The sequence below is a fragment of the Dasypus novemcinctus genome, chromosome 2 (genome assembly GCF_030445035.2).
Source record: "Dasypus novemcinctus isolate mDasNov1 chromosome 2, mDasNov1.1.hap2, whole genome shotgun sequence".
NCBI classification, from domain to species: Eukaryota; Metazoa; Chordata; class Mammalia; order Cingulata; family Dasypodidae; genus Dasypus; species Dasypus novemcinctus.
Genome location: NC_080674.1, coordinates 26,363,965 through 26,388,659, shown reverse-complemented (window position 1 = coordinate 26,388,659; position 24,695 = coordinate 26,363,965). Strand labels below are relative to the sequence as shown.

General features: G+C 33.0%; 1 protein-coding gene across 1 annotated transcript in view; it reads left to right on the top strand.

The window, feature by feature from the left end:
• Positions 1 to 24,695, top strand: part of LOC101446764 (cadherin-10) — a 205,974-nt gene that overhangs the window by 54,208 nt on the left and 127,071 nt on the right. Inside the window, exon 2 of the mRNA XM_004453842.4 lies at positions 18,308 to 18,662. Coding sequence (XP_004453899.2) covers positions 18,432 to 18,662 — 231 coding nt within the window. The 5' untranslated portion in view covers positions 18,308 to 18,431. The remainder of the gene's footprint in view (positions 1 to 18,307; positions 18,663 to 24,695) is intronic.

Below are 24,695 nucleotides of genomic sequence, written 5' to 3'. Positions count from 1 at the left end.
TTTAGTAGCACCCTATAGTGATGTACTGTTGAAATCTGTGATCCCGGAACTCTGTAGGTTTTCTGTTTTGTTTTGTTTTGTTTTTGCCAATTCTCCCATCCCCCCCAATTTCTATTCTGGTTTACAAGTAACTTCCTCTGTACCTGCTGGATATTATGGGGCTTGTGAGACTTCCTTCCAACTCTTTCAAGTATACCCATTCATCTACCATTTATTTCCACTCAGTCTGTGTGTCTAACCCTTCCGCCTCTTCCTTCAGTAGAGCTTCAGGGATGTTGACTGGCTTGGAAGAGGATGAAAGAGCCAGGATCCAAGAGATGAATTCTCTTTGATCATTTGCCATTCTCTTTCTCCTCCTAAGAGCCATCCTTCAGAATCTGTAACAGTTTCACTTTTCCAGTAGCGTAGAAATTCTCCTACATGTTATAATAAGCTGTTTCCATGATGAAGTTTATAGTAAAGCTTTACAAATCTAAAAAATTCCTAACTTTTAAGGCATTTGTTCTACAATACACTTTAGAAAATAAAATTTGAAATTCTGTGCTAAATAACTTTATTTCTAGTCATACCCTGGGAACTTAACACCCGAAACCTCTAATCCAAAAACTAGCATTAATTCATTCCAGTTATAGTCAGAGCAACACATTTTATGGAAAAGTTTAAAGATACATGCATTATTTTAACTTTAAAAATTCAGCTTCTTCAGTTTACTTTGTTAATATGTCTATTCCCCCCTATTGAATTTTAAGCTTATGTAAAAGAGTATTATTTTGTCTTTATATTCTGATTATATAGCCCGGTAGCTGATTCATATTAGGTATTAAACAATTGTTCATTGAATGAATTAAGGAGGTGACAGATATTAAAAAAATTGACGTTCTGCTGAAATATTGGAAAAATATAATATAAATTATTGTGCTGTATTTTGAATTATTTTGCCCAAATATTCACTACAAAAGACAAATCAAGCCATTAAGTAATAACTCACTGTGTTGACAGAGGGTAAGAAAGATCAAATAAGATGGCTAAGTAACTGAATCAATTACTATACCATATTTTTTAGCATTACTATTGGTTTAAAATGGGACAATTCTGTTTTATTTCAGGAGTATGTCTACACAATTATTAAAAATAACAAATGCTGTCCATATATATAGTTCACTGTCCTTTCTCCAAATATTAAAATTCTTTGTCAAGGATATTTCAATATCATGCTGTGGGAATTTGAAACATTGACAGATAAGTCAAAATGTTCAAGATGATACTGTCAAATAAAAAATTTAGAGGGCTTGTTTAAAATATAAAATTGTCTTCATAACAACACAGAGCTAATATATTTTTATCACAAGATAATCTGTAATATTTCAATTGGAATAAGAAATAGAATATTTTAAAGTATTAATAAAATATTTTTATGAAAATCTTCACAGACTATTTGCTTTTCCTGCAATGTGAACAAAACTTTCATTTGTATGATCTCAAATGAAAATTCCTTCCTAGCTATGTGAATGATACATAATTCAACCTCTTTTGAGAATTCATTAAGTTGACTTTTTCAGATATAATTTTAAAAGGTATAACTAAGGGATATTTCTAGACAATAGAATGTAAAATACAGTATATTGAATTCTTGCCCACAGCACTTTAATTTCTCCAGACATACAAGAATTGTTAGAAGGCTTAGCAGAGGAGACTTAAAAATATTACCCCTTATTTATAATTTATGTTAGAAATTCACATGTGAATGAAGAAGGAATAATAGAAGCCTGGTGGTATAGTTCATAACTTCCATTCTCATAAATAATGCAGTTCTGTCAAGTTGGTTTCCCTCATTGGTTTTCCCTATGTGTCCTTCCCTATTTTTGTTCTCTTCCTCCAGACACATGTAATCTAAATCCCTTTAAGAACAGTTCTCCTACCTTGTATCCGTCTCCAAGGGAAAATGTAATCTTCAGTCATCTAATTAGAAGGAGTGGGAGTCTCTATGCTGCAGGCATCGGCATCAGCACAAGTCTGATGAGCCAGTCTGCTGACATCAATGAACAATGTTATTAAATTACTCACTCCCCTAAGCAGGCATGGGCTTTCAGTTTCCTAATATTTTATGCGCTATTGCCCTGACTCCCTATTTTTTGAAGTTGTGAGTGTGCAGGCAAAGCTTAAGATATATAAAGTCCGGATGAGATTATGGATTTTTAAAAAAAGATACTTGGCGTGCTGTTAGGTGTTAGGCTTGGTCTGTTTTGAAAACTGATAACAACTTAGAATTAAAGGATAATGGGAAACAAAGACAGGACATACAATTCGGGTATCTTTTTCTTCGGAATATCAATTTCTCGGAATAGAATCAAGGATAAACTGTTTTAAGTAAAATTTCAAAACGATGAATCTTTTCCTGGATTCTCGATATTGAAATATAGAATCAGTTTGTATTAGGGTTTAGTTTTCTGAATTACTTATAAAAATAAACATGCTTTAATGAAAAAAATTGGTATTAGACGGAGGTACTCACAGTAGAGTCAAATATCCTTTCTTTTTTTTTTTTTTAAGAAATACAGTCACTTTCACATTGGGGTATAAATTATATACTGTAAAATTTACACTTTTCAGTATGCAATTCATTGAGTTTTGACAAATGCATAGTCTTTTAACCATCTCCACAACCAAAATAAAAAACATCTATCTTTCCCTCAAAAGTTCCTTTATGTAACCTTTAGGTCAATGATTTCCCCACCACTAAGCCCTGGCAACCACTATTCTTCTTTGTACCCTTATAGTTTTGCCTTTTCAAGAATATCACGAAAATGGAATAATATATTATTTATGAATTATGAGTCTAGTTTCTTAAGCTGCATTTGAAGTTCACCCATGTTGTTGCATTTATCAATATTTCATACCTTATTAATGCTAAATAGTATTCCATTGTGTGGATGTAAAAATGTTTATTTATCCATTCACGCATTGAAGAATATGTAGTTGTTTCCAGTTTTTGATGATTATGAATAAAACAACCATAATTTATGTGAATAAAGGTTTCCATTTCTTGTGGACAATTATCTAGTGATCTTATTGCAGCAAATGATAAGTGCATTTTTAACATTCTAAGGGCCTGTGAAACTGTTTTTTAGAGTTCTGTAATATTTCGTCTTCCCACCAGCAATGTGCATACGTTCCAACAGCGCAACACCCTTGCCAGCACTTGCTAATGTATATATATATATTTTTTACTTTAGCTATTCTAATGTTGTGTAGTGGCAAGAATTGTGTTTTTAATTTTCCTTCTATACTACTAATAATGTTGAGCAACTTTTAATATGCTTTTTTGCTGTCTGTGTATCTTCATTTTCAAAATGCCTTTTCAAATATTTCACGATTTTTAATTGGATTGTTTGTTTTAATTATTGAGTTTAATATGTTTTATTTTAATTCTAAGGAATCAGCATCTTTTTTTTTAATTAGATGCTGTGAGTTAAAAGAAAAAAATCATGCAGAAAGTGCAGAGTTCTCATATAACCCCTCAAACCCACAGTTTTCCCTATTACAAGCATCGGGCACTAATGTGATAATTTTGTTACAATTGATGAAACAATGTTATTACAACTATGCTTAGCTGAAATTCATAGTTTACATGAGGATTTACTGTTTATGTTGTGCAGTCCAATACTTTTTTAAAACAAATTTTTCTTAAAATTTCCCCTTTTAACTGCATTCAAATATATAATTCAATGTGTTAATTATATTCACAATATTGTACTACCATCACTACCATCCATTACCAAAACTTTTCCATCATAGTAAATGAAAGTTCTGTACCAATTAAACATTAACTCTGCATTCTCAACCCCCACTCTAGGCCCTGGAAACTTGCATTTGATTTTACTTATTTATATTGTTTCATGTTAGTGATACTATTTAATATTTGTCCTTTGGTTTCTGGCTTACTTTATTCAAAATGATATCCTCAAGATTCACACTCATTGCTATATGTATCAGAACTTCATTCCTTTTTACAGCTGAATAATATTCCATACCATATTTTGTTCATCGATTCAGCTGTTCATGGACACTTGAGTTGCTTCCATCTTTTGACAATTGTAAATAATGCCTCTGTGAACACTACTATGATGAATACCTGTCTTAGTCCCTGTTTTCAATTGCTTGGGGTTTAGACATAGATGTGGATTGTCAGATAATATGGTAATTCTGTAATTAATTTATTGAGGAACTGCCAAACTGTTTTCCACAGTGGCTACACTATTTTAGATTTCCACAGACAATGAGCAAGTGTTCTTGTTTCTCCACATCCTCTCCAACATTTGTTATTTTCTATTTTGTTTTTTGTATTTTTTTAAAAAAAAATTTATAGTAGCCATTCTAGTGGATAACTCATTGTAGTTTTGATTTATATTTCCCTAATGGTAATGAAGTTGAGCATCATTTCATTTGCTTATTGGCCATTTGTGTATCTTCTGTGGAGAAATGACTATTCAAGTCTTTTGACCATATTTTGATTGGATTATTTGCATTTCTCTTGTTGAATAGTCAGATTTCTTTATATATTCTGTATATTAAACCATTACTGGATATGTGGTTTCCAGATATTTTCTCCCATTGAGTAGATTGTCTTTTCACTACTGTGACAAAATATTTTGATGCACAAAAGTTTTTAATGTTGATGATATTTTCTCCCACACTGTGACTTCTTTTTATTATATTAATATCTTTTGAAGAGATGGTGTTTTTAATTTTGAAGTCCAAATGTGTCATCTATTTTCTAATATAAATCATAATTTATATATTTTCTCTAAAGAAATTTACCAAACAGAAGCCACAGAAGTTTTATCCTATGTTTTCTTTTTGACATTTTAGAGTTTAGAGTTTGTATTTAGGTCTTTAACCCATTACAAGTTAATTTACGTAGGTGGTTCAATGAATGGGTAGAGTTTCTTTTACTTTTGCTTTACTTTTATTTTTATCAGGATATCCAATTTTTCTCCTTGCATTTGTGAAAAGACTATTATCTATCTGTTGAATTGTCTTTGCAACTTTTTGTAGAAAGCTATTGATCATATATGCAAGTCTATTTCTGGACTCTCTAATCTTTTCTTTTATCTATATGTCTAATCATTCACCAATATCTTACTATCCTGATAAGTGCAGCTTCATAGTAGGTCTTAAAAATGACATAATGTGAGTTCTCAAAATTTGTTCTTCTTTTTATCCATTCTCATAGCCAAGTACATGCTAAGCAATTTCAAAAACATTTTGACCATTTTCTTTCCTTCGATTTTACATATAATTTATTTTAAATAAATTTGATGACAAAAAAAGAAGTTTGTCAATTTCCACACACACAAAAATCTGGCTGCAGTTTTGATTGGTATGGTGTTGATTCAGTGCATGAATTTTGAGGAAAAATTAGCATCTAAACAATATTGATATAAAGATTGTTAATACAATATATCTCTTTTTTTTTTCACTTTTTCTGTTTGACTTTGAAATTTTCAGTATTTACGTATTGAATATATTTTTTTCTTCCTAAACATACCATAATTTTAGAGCTGATGAAAATGGAATAACTTTTATTTTTACTTCAATTTATAACTGTTAATTGCTAATATGTTAAAAATGTAATTACTTTCTTATTTGACCTTTAGTCTGTGAACTTGCTAAATCCGTTGATTAGCTATAGTAACTGTTTTTTGTAAATTCTCTGGGATTTCCTACATTTGAAATCATGCCATTTGCAAACAAAGGAATTTTATTTTTTGCCTTTCAAGGTATATGCCTGTCATTTATTTATTTATTTATTTATTTATTTATTTATTTATTATTACTATTATTATTTTTTGTCTTACTGCTTTGGCAAGGACCTCCAGTATAATTTTGACTATAAGTGGTAAGAACAATAAATTCAAAATATAGATCCTATTCTAGTTTTGGTATGTGATTTCCTCTGCAACCTATGGGTTGTTTAGAAGTTGATGTTTATTTTTCAAATATTTAGTGACACTTTGAATATTTTTCTCTTTTTGATTTCTAATTTAAATCTTTTCTTGTCAGTGAAAAATTATATGATTTCAAACTTCTTAAATACGGTATGACTTGTTTTATAGCCCGAGTATGTCCTGTGTTAGCATGTGTTACATGTTGTATTAGTCAGTCAAAAGGGTCTTGACGCAAAGTACCAGAATTCTGTTGGCTTTTACAAAGGCACTTTTATTTGGGGTAGAAGCTTACAGTCACAAGGCCCTAAAGAGTCCAAATCAAGGTACCATGTGAGGTACTTTCTCAACAATGTCTTTGACCACATGTTGAAGCAAGATGGCAGGCAATATCTGCAAGAGTTCAGCCTTTCTTCTGCCTCTTAAGGCCCCATGGTTCCAGCATTTCCACTCTCAGCTGCAGGCTGGCATAAGGCTTGCCTTTCTCCCCAGAGCTTGTTTCTTTCTGGGCTCAGCTACTCTGTCCTCTTCACAATGTCAGCTGTAGACTTTCAGGCTCACCTCATCTAATGGTTGTGAAAACCAAGCCGTAACCCTAACATAATTTAATCAAAAGCGTCTCAGCTGAATCTAATGCAGTCAAAAGGCACCATACCCAGAGAAACAGACCAGTTTACAAACATAATCAATATCTCCTTTTGGAGTTCATCAATAATATCAAACTGCTACATATGTACTTGAAAAGAATATCTCTTCTGGTATTTGGGGGTGGAATGTTGAAGATTCCAATTTTAATTGTTGATTTTCTCTATCTCCTTTAGTTTGTCAATTTCTGTCCATGTGTTTTGACATTCTTTGTTAGTTGTACACATATTTAGGATTGCTATGTCTTCATAGTGAATTGAGTACATAATGTCTTTCTTTATTCTTGTAATATTCCTTATTCTGAAGTCTAATTTGTCTAATATTAATGCAGCTACTTTATATTTCTTATAAATAATATTTATAAGGCATGAATGTTTCCCTTATTTCAATCTATCTAGATACTTCTATTTAAAATAGGTTTCTTATATACAACAAATAGTCAGGTTATACTTTTTTATTCATTCTGATGTCTGGACACATTAAAATATTAGGTTTGCTAAAATGTGTAAGCACTTTACTAATCCTAATTAACTAAAAATATAATACAATCAATTGTTAGTTGATTATATTTTATTCATATATCATTCATTTTCCCATTGGTGATAATTTTACCTTTACAAGTAAAAATCAAAATTTAAATCTTGTTATTTATATTCATAAACCTTATCTACACTGGGTTTCATGAGTGTAATATCACAAAACATTTATTAAAAATGTTTGGTTCCCAAAGTTGGGTAAGTTGTTATCATTTATTTGCAAAGTTACACTTTGCAATCATACTTTACAATACAAACTTAGAATGTATATGTACACTGCATACCAAAAATCGTCAATATTATGAAAAATAAAGCTGGAAAGAAGCACTACAAACTTTATGGCTTTAAACACTATTTTGATTTTTGTGCTCTCTCATCTAGTTTTATAATCCTTTCCTGATGTCAGACATTTTTATTCTTCAGAGCCTTATTGCAAATTTAGTATGAGAGGTGCAAACCCACTCTCATATTTACTACCTGCTTGGTTTGGATCAAATGCAAGAAATGAAATGCCCAGGCTTACAACTAAGGACATGGAGTGCAAAAACTGACATTTTCAGTTGTACAAAGTCCTGCACTTCATTACCAGAGTGCATTCTGTATTCCATCTATATGCCAACAAGTTTTATTTCTTCCCTAGTAAATGTCCTATAACTCTGATATTTAAAAAAATAAAATAAAATCTTTTAAGCGTGAGGTAGTTATTAAATGAAATTAGCATGGTCCAAGATAGTTATGGGAATAGTCAATGAGTTATGCTGAAAAGGGTAATAAATTGGTGGAAAAATTCAAATATAAATAAACTTATCTTCTCAATATCCCTCCACCACCTCTCCATGTATTGGCATGTAAAACTCCAACTTCCTAGGTGGTTGTATGTTAGCAGAATTCTGTGCGTTTCTAGGTTCTTGGCTATGTAACATAAAGTAACTTAAGGACATAGCATAAGGTAGACAAGGGTATAAAGAGATGCACACCTCCAAGACGTGGATGTGAGTATGCTGCAGGATGAGATGCGTGTACATAGGGCCCTGGGGTAAACCTTTTTAAGGCCTTTCCTCCTCCCCTTTTCCCATATTAATGAGGGATAGCATCTATTTTCGGTCCTGATCCATTGCCTTTCTACCTCACCTGACAGCCTTCAAGGAACCAATGGGAGGACTTGCTGTTTGGATTATCCAGGACTTCTTTTGAGCCAGAGGGTTTCAAACAGGACCTCGTGACCAGGGTCTTGGAGAGCTTTCAGGCTGTAACAGTTATGGCTTTGTTCTCAACCTGCTGTTATGTTCAGACCAGCAGCCTCGCTGTTTCCTATACTAATCTGCCTCAGTAAGAGGTAGGGACACATATTAAAAATGCCCTTAGCTGTGGTTTGCATGGTAAAATGAGAAAGATCTCTCATGAACAATAACAAATATACAATACTAATATAGGGTATTCTTTTTTCTTATTATTCTTTATTTTCTTTTAAATGTTACATTCAAAAAATATTAAGTCCCTGTATACCCCCTACGCCACCTACCCCACCCCTCCCACATCAACAACCTCTTCCATCACTGCTGCACATCCATTGCACCCGGCGAATACATTCTGGAGCCCGCTGCACCACATGGACAGTGGTCCACATTGTAGTCCACACTCTCTCCCAGTCCACCCAGTGGGCCACGATAGGACACAGTGTCCAGCATCTGTCCCTGCAGCACCACCCAGGACAACTTCAAATCCTGAAAATGCCCCTACACCATATGTCTTCTTCCCTCTCCCGACCATCAGCAGCCACCGTGGCAACCCTCTCCACATCACTACTACAATTCTTAATTTTGTGGGTTGGGAGGAAAATACACCAAATGTAATAAATGAGCTATAATATTTTGACAATGCTCTTTCATAGTTTGTAACAAATTTTTCACAGTAATGCAAGGTTTTGGTAGTAGGGAGATGTGTGGGAGCCTTGTATGTTTGTTTCATAAACTCACAACTTTTGCTATACACTTATTGTTTATATATGTTCATCTCTGAAAGATAAATGTCAATAAAAATTTATTTTAAAAAATAGCAAAAAAAATGCTCTTAAACAGAAATGCTATCCTATAATATTAACTCATTTCATTACAGTCCATTAAGAACCCCCCCACACACATAACTATAAAACTAAGCTTTTCCCCAAGACGCCAAATGTCTGAGTATAACAATATATAAGTATCACCATGCGTAAATTGAAAAGGTGTAGTGTAAATGTACAGGGAATAGGGAATATAAACAAGTTATATCAACTATCCCGGGGAACTAGGAAATGCTAAAGCAGCAACTCTACTTGAAATGATATTTTGCAATTAACTGATTGGCACTTTATAAATTGTACCTTGAATGTCTAGAATTTAAATATACTATTCATTTCTGACATTGATTTTAGTCCGCTAAATTCTTCCTGAAATGATGAAGCTTTCTGGTTCCCACAGTGATTGTATGGACTTGTGACTGCAAGATTCTACCCAAAATAAATACCCTTTATAAAAGCCAACACTTAGGTCCTCTGTCTTTTTTTTATTACTTTAATTTTTTTTCTCTGTAAGTAGAAAAATGGGTGAAGTCCAAAAAAGTCTACCACTTTTTTATTAAAGATAATTTACTTTTGATTAATGTATCATGGGTATATAAGAAACTAACAGTAGAAAATAGTTATGGGTTCTGTAAAAATCTCTATATTTTCTCAGTTTTTCTGTGACTTTAAAACTTTAAAGATATAAAATCTATTTTACAAAGGAAAAAAACCAGTAGATTTCTGGTACTTTGCATCAGCACCCTTTTGGCTGACTAATACCTGCATTAAGGTATAAGTTTTAATCACAATAACATTTATTCATTATTAAGTTTTGCAGGAGATTTCAGAAGAGTGCAAGGTGAATTTGGTTACTTGAGTGATATTTCTTCTGATGACACTAACTGCTTGAGACTCAAAAAATCACTTAACATTGCTTTTGAAGTTGTTTCCATATGTCAGCTTAAGCCGTAGGAGAAAACATGTCTTTCTGAAGATTGGTTTAAATCTCTGTGATTGTGTATTTTCCACTAAAGTTAGGTCTAACTTCTCTAGTAGGCATAGCAGGTACAGAGCTTAGGGTCCACAATACTTTTAGGGGCACATGAAAATATTTTAATTTCTTTAAAAATCAGAAGGAGAAATAGGAAATGTTAGGTCTGCAGTTGCAGACAATCTCTGCTCCTTGGGATGGGTTTTGTCCATCATCATCTCCTTTTCAGTTGTGCTGGGTGAATCCAGTGAACTAGAAAGTAGGTGTGCATCTCTATTGACATTCAGGACTCAACTGGCACATGGACGGACCAAATATTTAAATCTCTGGTACATATATTTATCAAGTATAGTATTAATTATAGGTTCCAGTAAAAGGGGCAGAATAGCCAGGTGTAGAGAAACAATAAATGAGTCTAACTCTTTTACACTGGGGAGCATAAACTCCAAAATAAGGGCCACTGGACAGAGTGCTGAATTCCTGAGTGCCTGCCCTGCTTATAGTTTCTGAGTATCTTTAGAGCCCTCAGTAGCCCTGCTATTTGAGGCACTATTTACTATGGAACTCAATGAGATCCTGTTGAGAATTGCATCATTGGAACCTCTGGAATGAAACCTGATTCAGTTTGAAATCTCTTAGCCATAAAATCTCACTAGTATTTACCATTTCCTCCTTTTGGTCAAGGCCTTTTTCCAGATGCATTGCTATTTGGTGCTTGGCAATAATCTCTCCATACCTGGGAGGCTCATCCCTGGGAGTCATGTCCCAAGTTGGGGGAAGGTAGTGTGTTTATATGCTGAGTTTGGCTTAGAGAGAGGCCATATTTGAGAAACAAGGAGGCTTTCATGAGCTAACTCATAGGCACTATAATACTAGATTAAATTTCAATTTCACAAGAAAAGGTTCATAAGTACAATCATCAATGTCAAGGGCCTGGCAAAACAGTCTGTCTTCCTTCAGTAGACATTGCCCTTGCACTTATTCTTGCTGACCTATTAGAGAATGCAGCAGAACTCCCCATGATGGGAATTAGATATTCTTTAGGTTATTTTGTGAATCTCTACCCACTGAGACAATATCTTATGAACATATGAACATATTTATATGTCTTAGAGGGATCCCCAGGTAAACCCCTTCCTATGCAACCCCACACCAGTGATCATCCTGCACCAGTGATCCTTTCTGCCATTGCTGTGACCCTTCTGTGATCAAAAACCTCTCCAAAAATGAAGCCAACAAAATAACCAAATAGAATTAATAAGAAAATGAAATACTAATTTAAAAAATAACCAATAAAATACAAAAAAATTAAAACAATTTAAAATAATAAAAAAATTTTAAAAATTTAGACATTGTGTTCTTCATCACTGTAAGATATGTTGTCTTATATGTACAATGACATTTTCTTCCATATATTCTCCCAGTGTCTTATTGTTTGAATTTTATCTTCAATGGTGCTTTAGGATACAGAAAAGTCACATAGAGAATACAGGTGATTCCTGTATACCCAGTACCCTTCCCCCTTTCTCCTCTACCTTATTAATAACACTTTACATTTGAATGGTACATTTGTTATATTTGATGTATAAATATTGAAGCATTGCTATTAACCATCATCAATGGTTTACATTATGGTTTACATTTGGATTGTACACTTTTATAGAATTGGAAAAAATTGGAAGTGGCATATATCTGCTATTTCAAAATCATGTTGAACAATTCTAATACCCTAAAAATACCCTCCATTCCATCTATCTATTCTCCCCTTCCCTACCCTAGGAATCTGTGGTAATCACTAAGTTTCAATTATTGAAGAATAAGATTCAAAGTTAAATAAAATAATATTGAGGGCTTGACATATTTGTCTGTTTTATTTTATTAGGCAATGCCCAAGTTTTGAGGGATTCATGTCCCTCTAATTGAGAACATATCAGGACTCCCCAGGATGGGAGTTTAACATTTTCTCATTTTACTGTGTGGGTATCTACCCACTGATACAACACACTATGACAAAATGAACACTTAGATATTCCATGGAGGCCTGCTCCAGGTGCACCCTATCCTGTATACCCCCCACACACACCCGACACCCTATACCAGTGACCCTCCCCTGCCATATTTATCAAAAGTACACTTCCAACATTATAGGTTTAACCACAGACTTGCAAATTCCCAGAGTTCATTTGCTCCTTTTCTCAACCCTCTCCCCAGTGACATGGATAGTCCAACCCATCCCACACTACACTACTACCCCTCACAGACCAGCACTGCTGAACCCAATCATTTCACTGCACCACTGTCATGCACATCCACTGCCCAACCACACACTTCTACCTTACCATAGATTTTGCCCCTATGGGCATTGGCTCACCACCCTGTACTCCCTGCCTCCTGTAAACCTATCTTCCAGATTCCAGTTATTTGAGTCTGTTCAATTTGCTTAATTCATATCAGTGAAGTCATGTAATATTTGTCCTGCAGTGCCTTCCTTACTTCACTGAACATAAGGTGTGCAATATCCATCCATGTTATCCCATGTATTAATACTGCATTCCTTCTTACAGCTGAGTAATATTCCATTGTATGCATATACCACTGTTTGCTTGTCCATTCATCTGTTGATGGTCATTTGAGTTGCTTCCAACTTTTTGGCAATGGTGCATAATACTGCTATGAACAGTGTGCATACATCTGTTCTTATCCCTGCTTTCAATTCTTCTAGGTGTATACCCAGCAGTGGGATTGCTGGATCATATGGCAGTTCTATAGTTAGCTTCCTGAGGAACTGCCAAACTGTCCTCCAGCAGTGGATAAACATTCCCTTTCTTCCACGTCCTCTCCAACACTTGCAGTCCTCTGGTTTTTTAATTGCCGCCAGTCTAATGGGTGTAAGATGATATCTCATTGTCATTTTGATATGCATTTCCCTAATGGCTAGTAATGTTGATCATCTTTTCATGTGCTTTTATTTTTAGTTTAATTGAAAACTATGATGAAAGTAATGCTTAGCATGGAACCATGCCTTATGAAAAATAGGAAGTAAATTACTGTCTAGTCTTTTGGGCCCTCAAGAAGATGAAATTTAACTAATGTAATGTTATTCTAAGTTTCTATTTCAGCTCTAGATACATAATTTAGGAGCTAATCCTTTTAAATGTATTGGGCCTCCATATAGAGATAAGAGAGGATATCTGCAAATGGGCTCTCCTGTACTGTGAAAATATGAAAACATAATTAGAGTTAAAATTAATTTTGATAAAAATCCCTTCCTCTTTTACTCAAGGCTTACTATCTTACAAATACATACCACCAAGATTCTGTCTGATAATTACTGTGCTTATCCTCCTGCATTGCCTATATTTATTTTTAAATTTAAGTAGATTTTAAATACCCGATAATAACTCCATATATTTGTACCTTTGATTAATTTGCACAAATGAGCTTAGCATACACTTTGCACTTTTATTTATAATGACAAAAAATGGATTTTGTGATACAGGTAGCCACCATTTAAAGTGCATTTTCTACATATTCATATAGTAGAGCACATTAAAATATGCAGTGATTTAGTTTACAAACTGCTCATTAGTTACATGTACAGAAATGTATCCATACCATTAACTTTGAATGGGGTTGATCTTTAAGAGATTCTTTCTTCCAGTTTTGAATATTTTTTCTCAATATTCTAATAGTAAGACATGAAGTGGGGAATGCCATCTTATCTTAAGGAGGAATTCCTAGTAAAATCCTCAAACCCTCTTTCCTCATTTCTTCACTCATTGCCTTTAGAAAGTAGTCTACATCCTGGATCAAAGAAAATTCGGTACCAGATAGCTTTGCTTCTAAAATTTTCAAGTTATACTGAGAGCATTCTTTGCTACCAATTCCCAAATAATGAAATAAATCCAAGCTATAATAAAAGCACATTCTAGGAAACAGCAGGTGTAATGCCACAGCTGTATTAGCAGTGATAACATGATTTGTGGATCAAGTTACAGCCGAGACTTTCACACTGCTGAAGCTAAAAAGGCTGCTGAGGGTGTAGCCAGAACTCTTGAATGGTGTCTTTATTTACCCTATTAGCAAGTCTTTCCTTAAGATAATGACAACACCAAGTTTTGTGCCTCACTCACTAATGTGCCTCTTTATGTCTGCCATGTACTTTATCTACTCACTGAGTACAACTATGTAGGTTATATGTGGTTTTGAAAATAGTTATATTAAAAGCGAAATTAGATTAGTTTCTGACCAGTGTGTATGCAAGTTATATTTCTAGAGAATAAAAGAAATTCCAAACGATTTTGCTTGAGGGGGAATTTTAATCTGAGAAGAGTAGCAAGGACCAGAGATTCTTGGAATTTTTCCTGCATTGGTGACAATCATAGAAATGTTTGATAATCTAAGAATAGTTTACCTTTGTGTTCATAATTCTTTCAAAGACAATGTATTGATTGCCCATTTGGTGGCTGTATTGTATGAATTTTATAATACTAAATACAAATCTAATAATGGCATAAAATAGGTCCATGAAATGTTGCTATTGTTTTTACTTGTTTTGTTTTTAGGAAAAGTTAAAAAGTTTTCCTTTCCAGCAAACATTCCTCAAGAATGAGGAATGAACAAACATAAAGGGGGAATGCAGCTATGGACTAAACTAGACTTACGATTTCCTAGCAATAGAAGAACTCGTATCATTGATATAAAGGCGCAGTGGTCACTAGAGGTTCTGAGGAGAGGGAGAGGGAAGAATAGGTGTAACACGGGGCATTTTTTGGACATTGAAATTGTCTTGCACGACATTGCAATGACATACAGGTCATTATATATTTTGTTAAAAGTATTGTGTGGTGCAAAGTACAAACCATAATATAAATTATAGACCATGGTTAGTAGCAGTGCTTCAATATGTGCTCATCAGTTGTAACAAATGTACCACACCAATGAAAATTGTTAATAGGGGAAAGTGGGGGAGGGGAGGGTTATATGGGAAGCCCCTATATTTTTTATATAACATTTATGTAATCTAAAGTTTCTTTAAAAATAAAATCTATATATAAAAAATATTTTGGGAAGAATAATAATGTTCACCCAAGTCAAGAAATAATTATTGAACATTTTGTGTGAATCCTGTATTAGTAATTTTGGATGCAAGACAGATCCTGCTTTAAACTTACGTTCTTGACAAAGAAACATATGCAAATAACGGCTTAAAATATTGATAAATATTCAATGCAGAATTATATGTTTTCTATGGTATTAGAACACAGTAGGTAATGTGTAATTAACTCTTAGAAAACATGATTAACCATATGGACTCATAGTATTTGAGCCCTTAGTATAATGCTTTGATTCAATTATATCACATAGTGCATTACACTAGATGCATAAAATCATATCAGCTGCATACAAAGGAAATATTTAGTATGCACTGACTCACTGTAATTGTAAAAACACAACTGGAAAATGTTTCTTCATTTTGCAAAGTTGGAGTTTTAATAGGTTGTATTGGTGGTATGAAAATCTAAAAGGATTAAAATTGCCACCCCCATGGAGACTTGGATTTGGTATCAATAATCTTTAACATTATCTTTCATTGCTATAAATAGTGAAATTTAAAAAAAAACTTCTACATTATGATTCTAATCAATATAACTAATTGGTGAATAACTAGTTCATTTTATTAGCCTAAGATCTTAATGATCAACTGTGATATATGTATACTTAATTAGTAATTGAGTTTTGTCTAAATGCAAATATTATATTCTATAATCTGTTGTTTTGGACAGACAATATAATAAAATTGAAGGTTCTAGAGAAAATAATCATATGATAAATATTTCACAAAAATTATGAAAACCCCCAGTTGTGAAATTGAAATAAGGTTCAGTGAAACAGATAATTTAAATTATCCATTTATAGTTTTCATATAATTTTCTGTTTGTATTTAATCATTTTATTGTTTGAAAGGTTTTATCTAGTAGTCTTTTATGTAAAGCATAATTTAAATATATTCAATTATTTTAAGTAAGTGTTAAAATTGTATTATACTCAAGATTCTTCAGGAAATTCATCACTAGATAATTGAAACTAAAGCAAAAACAAAATAGCTTTTATAGATACAATCACTCACTTTCCTACTCCTGTAATATTCATGTTTAGACTTTCAACATTGTAGGTAATATTATAAATGTATTTAAAATGATCACCAGTATAACGTATAGCTTCTGGGAATTTTTAAAAAGATAAATAGAAGATAAATAAAATGAGAATGACTATTGATTTAACAAGTTTTAAAGCTTTTACAGAAGAGAACAGAAAACCTCAATTACCTGAGCACCTAGTCCCCACTTCCCTAATACATAAAAAGATAAACAGCCTTTAATAAATATTTCTATTACTTCAAATCTATTCAACTTAGGTTCCTGTAAAATCAGCATTTTGTTGATATAAGACCATTTTATGTATGAGATCATTTCTATACTCAAAGTATAGTATTACATGATTTATTTTAATACAGTTTACATCTGTCATGTATATTTTCATATGTCATTTAATACAGTCAAGGGAAATACTGGTTCACCAATCTAATTTCTGAAGCACTTTTGCATTAACCTTTAAAATTTCTTAACATTAAAACAAAAAAAAGTAGACAGATTGCTTACAAATCATTGTGAATAAAAGCATACATGTAAATGTAAGAGTACATAGAATATATTGCTAAATTAGAGATGTATAATTCAATCTTTTTGGTGTCTTAACTACTTTTTATAATCAATATTTTATCTTACTCTGAAATAATATTCATACCAAAAACAAAAAAGACTGACATGTCATTTAAAAATAAAAATGCTATCATAATAACATAAATGAAGAATATAATAGAAATAATTATATAAAACATGCATTCCATCCTTCCTTATGGTATTATACCAGGAAGATAGTATATATTCAAAATAAATAAAACATATATAAAATATCAGTTAGTGCTAAGGAGATGCATTAATCAGGGGGATTTGAAATGTCAGGGCAGGTTTTAAAGAAAGACGTGAAAGAAGCAAGAACTTAGCTGTGGGGATCTCTAGAGGAAAAGCTCTGCAGGCAGAGGGAACAGGAAAACAGCACTGGTTGGGGAGGGGACCACTTAAAGAGTATTGCAGGGTATTCAAGAAGGCCCCTGTGACTGGAAAGGAGTCAGTGGACTCAGGGAACAAAATGAGGTGTGAGGTCAGAGAGGTGATGGGAAGACACAGGTGTGTGTGCAGCTTTGGAGGTCCTTGTCAGGCTTTGTTTTTTTTTACTCAGGAGTGAGATGAAAAGCCATCGACATGTTGGGTGCAGTGAAGTGACATGATCTGATATACATCTTAATGGGATTGCATTGGATACTTTTTTTGCAAAGAGAATTTCAGGGAGGGGATGGAAAGCATCAGGAGGCTATGCAGAGCTCGCACTGGGACATTGTGGGGTTTTTAACCAGGGTAGTGGCTGCCTGAGTAGTTAGAGGTGGTAGTTGGTGGAAAGATTGTGCCTGTGTGTCAAAGGTATAGTTGCAAACATGATTAAATCCTCCTACACAATAGGATTAATTAAATTACAAGTTGGTTCACTTTAGTAGGGATTTATTTGAATTCTAGGGAACTTTGTGTGTTCCAGACTGATCTGAGGGAGGGGAGAGGGGAGGTCTTCAGTCACTTCATTTTTGGCTTTACTGCTGGGTAGGTTTACCTTTTTAGAAACTTTACTACTGTTTACTTAAATATAAATACCATTTTGTTGCAGCACAGAATGCATATCCCCTGTAGATTATTAAAATATTATCTTGTTTTAAAATTTTAGTTTATGTTGAATTTCTCTGAAGTGCCACACAAAAAGTAGGAAAGAAACAAAACAAAACAACACCTTCATGTTGCCCCTCTTTTAGAATTTGTTTTGAAAGACATTGCCCCCATTATCTTTTCTTAAATTGTAAGCATGCTATTGGGTATATAATGTTTAGCTAAACTAATAATTATTTTCTGAAAAAGAGGAAAAATAACTATTTTTGGTTGTAGTTAGTTAAATAAATCATTGTCCCTTTACATTTAAAGTGACTGATGACATTCATAATATTGTCAACTGACATTTTCTTTTATTTGTTGTTTGTTTGAAGCTTTTGGAAGCATGTTCAAAACACTGATGAATTTGGAAACCAGTTGAAACACAGTAAAATCCAATCCAGTAAAATAGGACTACATTCTCCTTCATCCACGTTGGAATTGGTCAAGAATTGAACTATGACAATATATCAATTTTTACTACTGTTTCTACTCTGGATATGCCTGCCAAATTTCTGTTCTCCAGAGATAGTATTCAGAAGGACATCTGTGCCCCAACCAAGAATTTTAGGTGGACGTGTACCAAGAAGTGATGGCAAAATTCTGCACCGTCAAAAACGTGGCTGGATGTGGAATCAATTTTTCTTGCTAGAGGAATATACAGGATCTGATTATCAATATGTAGGCAAGGTAAGTCTGTAATGAAATGGCAAATGCTTACATTGTTTCTTTATATGTCTTATTAAGGAATATTTCAAGATCATTAAGACCATCATTCTTATAGATTTGATTCTCTAAATATACTGAAGGCATTTTTATTTATTTAATAATAATTGTAATTTGAAAAGTTTGTAATGGCTATAACATGATAAATCTAGGAACACATTTGGTAGAATTAATTCTCCTTGCTAACTCTTGTATTAAAGAGATACTAAAAATTATAATATAGTAGTAGTTAGAAAGCAGAAATAATGAAAATACTATATATCAAGCTAGCCATTTATCTATATAATTAGATATTATCATGAAAAAATTTCCAGATAAATCCATGTAAATATATTGACTGAATATTCTGTATATTATTATTCTATTAAAAGTCATGAACTAAAATAAATTTGGAGATAAATCTTATTATATGCATGTATAATTTTCTGTGTATGCATTTATGTATTTGGTAGATTTTTCAATGTGCATGCATTGTATTTATAATCAGAAAATATAGGTTTTAATACTGAAAAACATAGTATTAGTTCTAAGTAACTGTGTTAACAGATCTTATGATTACTTTATTATGTGATAAATTCATTTTATATTATAAATTTTTAATGCCAGAGAACCCAAATAATTAAAGATTTCAGTGAAAGGAACATTTAAAGTTTAACATATTATGAGTTGTACAGATTCGTGCAATCAGTAATTATTTATTGGAAGACCCACACAAATACATGTAAAATTCAAAATGTAGTAACTTAATTCAATACTGTGATAGATACGTTACTACAAAACTATTGATGCCAGAAACATTTATAGAGTAATTAGACAGAATCCAATATTTTGGGAAGAGAAGGTGGTGTCATTGACACCTTTGGAAGAGAGTTGAACAGAAGAGGGAAAATCTTCTGTGTCACTTGACCTCTTATAAAATTTCTGAAATATTTCTTGGAGTGAAAATACTCATAATAGAAGGCAAATTGCTGTGGGTAGTGGTGGTGGTGGTTGTTCTTCTACCTCCTCCTCCTTCTCCTCTTTTTTTTTCCTCCCTCTCCTCCCCTTCCTCCTCTTCTTTTTTCTGATACAATGTCTTCTTCTTCTTCTTCTTCTTCTTCTTCTTCTACTACTACTACTACTACTTCTTTCTTCTTCCTCTTCCTTTCCTCCTCCATGTCCTCCTCACCCTCCTTCTTTATTTTCTTAAAGTCAGGGGAAATGTCAGCACTCATTTTAACAGTTGCTAAACCGGGACAGTAGGAAAAATGCTACAGTTAAGGAACATTAAGTTCAAATTGAGGATTTGTGTGTGAATACAATGAGGCAATCACTTTGGAAATGCAATCAACAAACTGAAAATTCTGTTGAATGATTATTAAAATATATTAAAGTATGTGTAATACATTTGGTAAAAAATCATTACTCTCTAAGAAAATCTTAAAGCATGGGAATAGAGGCATAAAAGTAAGTGATGTATTTTTTCAATTGTGAATCAGAATGGGAGGCACATTGAAAATTAAGTATTAAGTGCTCAGAGGGACATGAACAGTTAGGTATTGTTTATGAATTCCAAAAATAGATATTGGATTATTTTTGTAAACTGTTCTGTTCCTCTGGGCATATTAGATTGTATTAGATTCAGAGGTTTCACTCTCACTTGATTAAATTATGATTAAGGCTTTGATTGGGCCACGTCAGTACAGTAAGATGGCAGAGGAGTTAGTTGAAGTTTTGGATGCTGAAGCCCCGGGAAGTAAACACACAGGAGAAGAACTTAGAGGAATAGAAATGGCTCCATAGACATGGCAGAGGCCCTGGGAAGAGAGAAAGCTTGATAGTCTACAGCTGACCTTGTGGAGGGTACAGAGCAGCTAAGCCCAGAGAGAAATGATCCAGGGAGAGAAACAAGACTTATCCCAGCCTACAGCTGATATTGGAAGAAGATGAAAGCACAGAGTCTTAAGAGGAAGAGGAAGTCTAGACCCTTTCAGAAGTCAGCAGCTATCTTGCTCCAACACGTGATAACAGACTTTGGTGAGGGAAGTAACTTAGGCTTTATGGACTGGTAATTTTAAGCTTCTACTCCAAATAAGCACCCTTTATAAAAAAGCCAACAGATTTCTGGTATTTTGCATCAGCACTCCTTGGCTGACTAATACAGACATTGAGACTATTTTCTAATAAGTATAATTTGAGAAATAGTAAAAACGTGACCAGATACTACTAATGGGTGGATATAAGGGATAATTTGCCCCTGGGGATGATTAAAACAAACAAACAAACAAGCTAAGTTTCCTTAGGTTGTGAGATGGAAGAAGTTATGACAGTGACTGGAAACCGTGTCTTGAAATGGGAATCATTCCATGCAGTGAAAAGAGAAAGCTACTTTATAGGATGACTGCAAAATGAAGAAACTGTAAATGTGAATTTATAGCTCTTGGCCCCTGATGTATGGGAAACTGAAAATTGCCTAACCTACTTGTCACTGCTGTTGACTTCAGTGAGAAAGACAAGATACATTTATGAATTGTTTAATCTTCCACAGAATGAATAAGGAAATATTCTCTAAAATATGACCAATGCTAAAAAATTGCTTATGTTTGAGAAAACTATTCCAGATACATGTATTGTTTATTTTTAAAATTCTACTATGAATAAAATTATGTAAGTGAAAAAAAAATTGGAAGGCAATTTCCAAAAAATTGGAAGGTAAAATCAGTTTATTTATTGTGATATGATATGCATAAAGAAGAGCTTTCATGCCAATTAATTATGAAAGTTAGTAAGCAAAATAATGGTTGGGGATAAAATGAAAGGTGCAGTATATAAATAACAATGAATGCTTTATCACTAGATTTATTGATTTCTAGTTTTCCCTTTGGTACCCTGTGAATCTAATCAAAGTAAGCCAAATCTTAGCACACTTGAGAACTTAAGAAGAAATTCATTTTAATAGTCTCAGTGTTATTTTATGGATGGTATATGAAAATATGCCACATCAAAAAGAGGAAATCAAACCCACTAAAAAAGAAAAACGTATAATCATATCACATGTTAATACTATAAAATTATTATGGGTACATTACCATGTTGGCTACTTCTGCATTTATATAAACTTTAATATCTTCTTTTAAATAATTAAAATTGTGGTAAAATACTTTGTCTTCTGAGGGAAAAAAAACATCAGTTTTGGCAGAATTCATTTTCATTGATTTTAAAACACTTCACTGTGTTTTGTCATATTACTTTATGCCCATCCCTTTTTGATGTCTGATAAGAATAATAAGAGGACATTAACTCTTAAATGACATATTGGCTAGAAGGAGAAGGAAGGGAACAGTAACCTAAACAATAACATCAGTGTCAGACATCCCAGGTCTCATCTAGTTGAATGATTAAAATCAGGGGTGAAAGTAAATTTTATGGGTACTTTTATTTATGAAGCCAGTCACATAAAAATGTATTACCAGAAATCTGAGTTGTAGAAACTGTAAAGTAAATAGACTTCTTTAGTCCTCCCTGAGCACTTGACTTATTTATATTTATTTCCCTTCATCTAGCTCTTAATGAGGATCTAATAAAATTTGGTAAATTGAATTATTACATTTTATAATGTCTCATGATAGTCAAACTAGTTCTTACATACTTTTCTTTTTTTCCTTCTAAATAATATCATCTCCTTGAAGTCAAGAACTCTGCATCACAGCTCTCCATCTATAGCTTTTGGAGTAGAACTTAAAACTTATTTAGTTGATTTAATTAAACTAAGTTATGCCGAACTGAGCTTCAGCCATCTCATGACCCAAGGCTCATTGGCAGAAAAAAACTAGTCAAGAATTTTAAAGCAAGGTGGGCAATCAGTGTTGGCAAATGTGCATCTTGATGTGCATCCCACATTTTATTCTTCATTACTTCTATAAAATAGAATCAGAAAACTCTAATGAGAAAAGGCATAAGAAATTTAAGAAATGTGGTCGCCAGTTCCTTGATATACAGTATGTGCTCACACATACATATACACACATACATATACTACAAGCTATCGCTCTCAGATTCTCAGTCTACTTCTAAAAGCCACATTGCCTTTTTTTTTCTTTATTATTTATTCCAAGTCCATTTTGTAGTTTCTGTGGTTTATGTCATAAACTGTGAAATAGCTCTTTAAATTTTTTGACTATATCATATTTATATGAATCATTTATTAATTATATTAATTACTTATACTTCTTCACTTTCATTATAGCACCCATGACCTTAAAAATACAATTTCCCCAGTGAAAAATGCCATGTGTGATTTTCAAATAAAACACGTAAACTATGATGAATACTCACTACAATTATAAAACTATTGTGTTTAACTTAAATTCATTTTTATTTTTTCTAGTCATAGATGTATACATATGCATACACAAAATAACTTTAATTTTGAAATTTTACAGCCGAGTTGGTGTTGACATTCTGTTTCCTGTCAGATATAATAAAAATGTAGATACATTATCAAAATATTATCATGCAATTGTGCTTACCCTATCTAATACTATCCACGTTGACTTTTATCATGGAGATTTGAAAACTAATACTTCAGAGTAAAATCATTTCAAATTACCTGATCTTTATCAGTTAACTTTTGAGAATTGTTTTATTATTGAATTAAAGATGAAGTACAAATATATAGAGTTTTGTGCATATGCTGTTTTACTGGAATAGCTTCCACAAACATGAATAAAAGGAGGATTCCGTTATAGTAGAAAGGGAATTTTGCTGGGCATTCTTGGTTGAGCTAACCTAGTAACTCTATGTTCTCATTTTGCCTGTAACCTTTTCACTAAGCTCCTGTTTACAATGGCTCACTCTTACTCTTTTTACGAGGGAGGCAGCACCTTTTTTCCAGTTTGGAGAAAGAATGTATTCATGACAAAAGAATTAGTGGGAAAATTGTATATAGCAGGGGGAAAGAGGGGAAGCCATTTACATTCTTGGTCCAGGCAAATTGCTGAAAAGTTCCTATCAGATGCATTTGATTACCAGAGAACCTGGTGCCAAGGGCATACTTGTTTTCCACCCTTTGTCAAGTCATGCAAATTCTCTTCTTTGATTTACACTGTAAACAGGGATTTTACTATTTTTTTTTTCAGATAGAAAGGTTATTTGTTTAATTTAGCGCACTGTAATCTTGATATACACAATAGATCTTTGTGATTCCAGTGAATAAATTGGCAAGTTAGCAAGAAAAGGGTAAAGTCAACAAGGATTGCACAAAGAGCCATCAAGCCCAAACTGTGACAAATGGGTAACATAGACACTTATGAACATTCCTCAAAATGTGAAATTTGTTTCAGATAAATGAAATGCTCTCTACAATCATAGAATTGTGATTCACTTTAACCCATTTTTATTATTATTTTCTAGTAACATCTTAATATGGAAAAAAATAGCTTTGATTTTGAGATTTTTCCAATTGAGTTGGTCTGCAATAATAGGGATCCAATTGTCCTCACTTCTTAGTTCTGAATAACCAGACCCAAGTTATATGGTCCTGTGACATTTCCTCTCCATATGAAAGAACATTTCACAACACACTGTAGGCCATAAAGCTTTGCACTGCAGAATAGACTGAACATTGGAATTAACAAATCATTGCAAATGGAATTGTAGCTAAATATTAGTTCAGAGTCATAGTCATACTACTAAATTGGGTACACTCTAAACCTGATGTACAAACAGACTTACAAGTACAGACATCAGATTTCTCTTACTGGCATTTCTTCTCAGTAGACGTGCCAAAAGGAAACACTAAGTGGCTATTTTACAAAATATAAAATGAACATAATTATTGGGATTCTGTACATTCAGAAAATACATAGTTTTATGGCCATGCATGAGATCTTGACTTAATGCTAGTTTTAAATCAATGTTTGAATTCTAGAGCACTTAATTATTTCTTTGCTTAAAATGCTTACTATGTGTGGAGAAGGAACACAAGCCTTGTGAAAGAATAGATATCACCTTGAATTT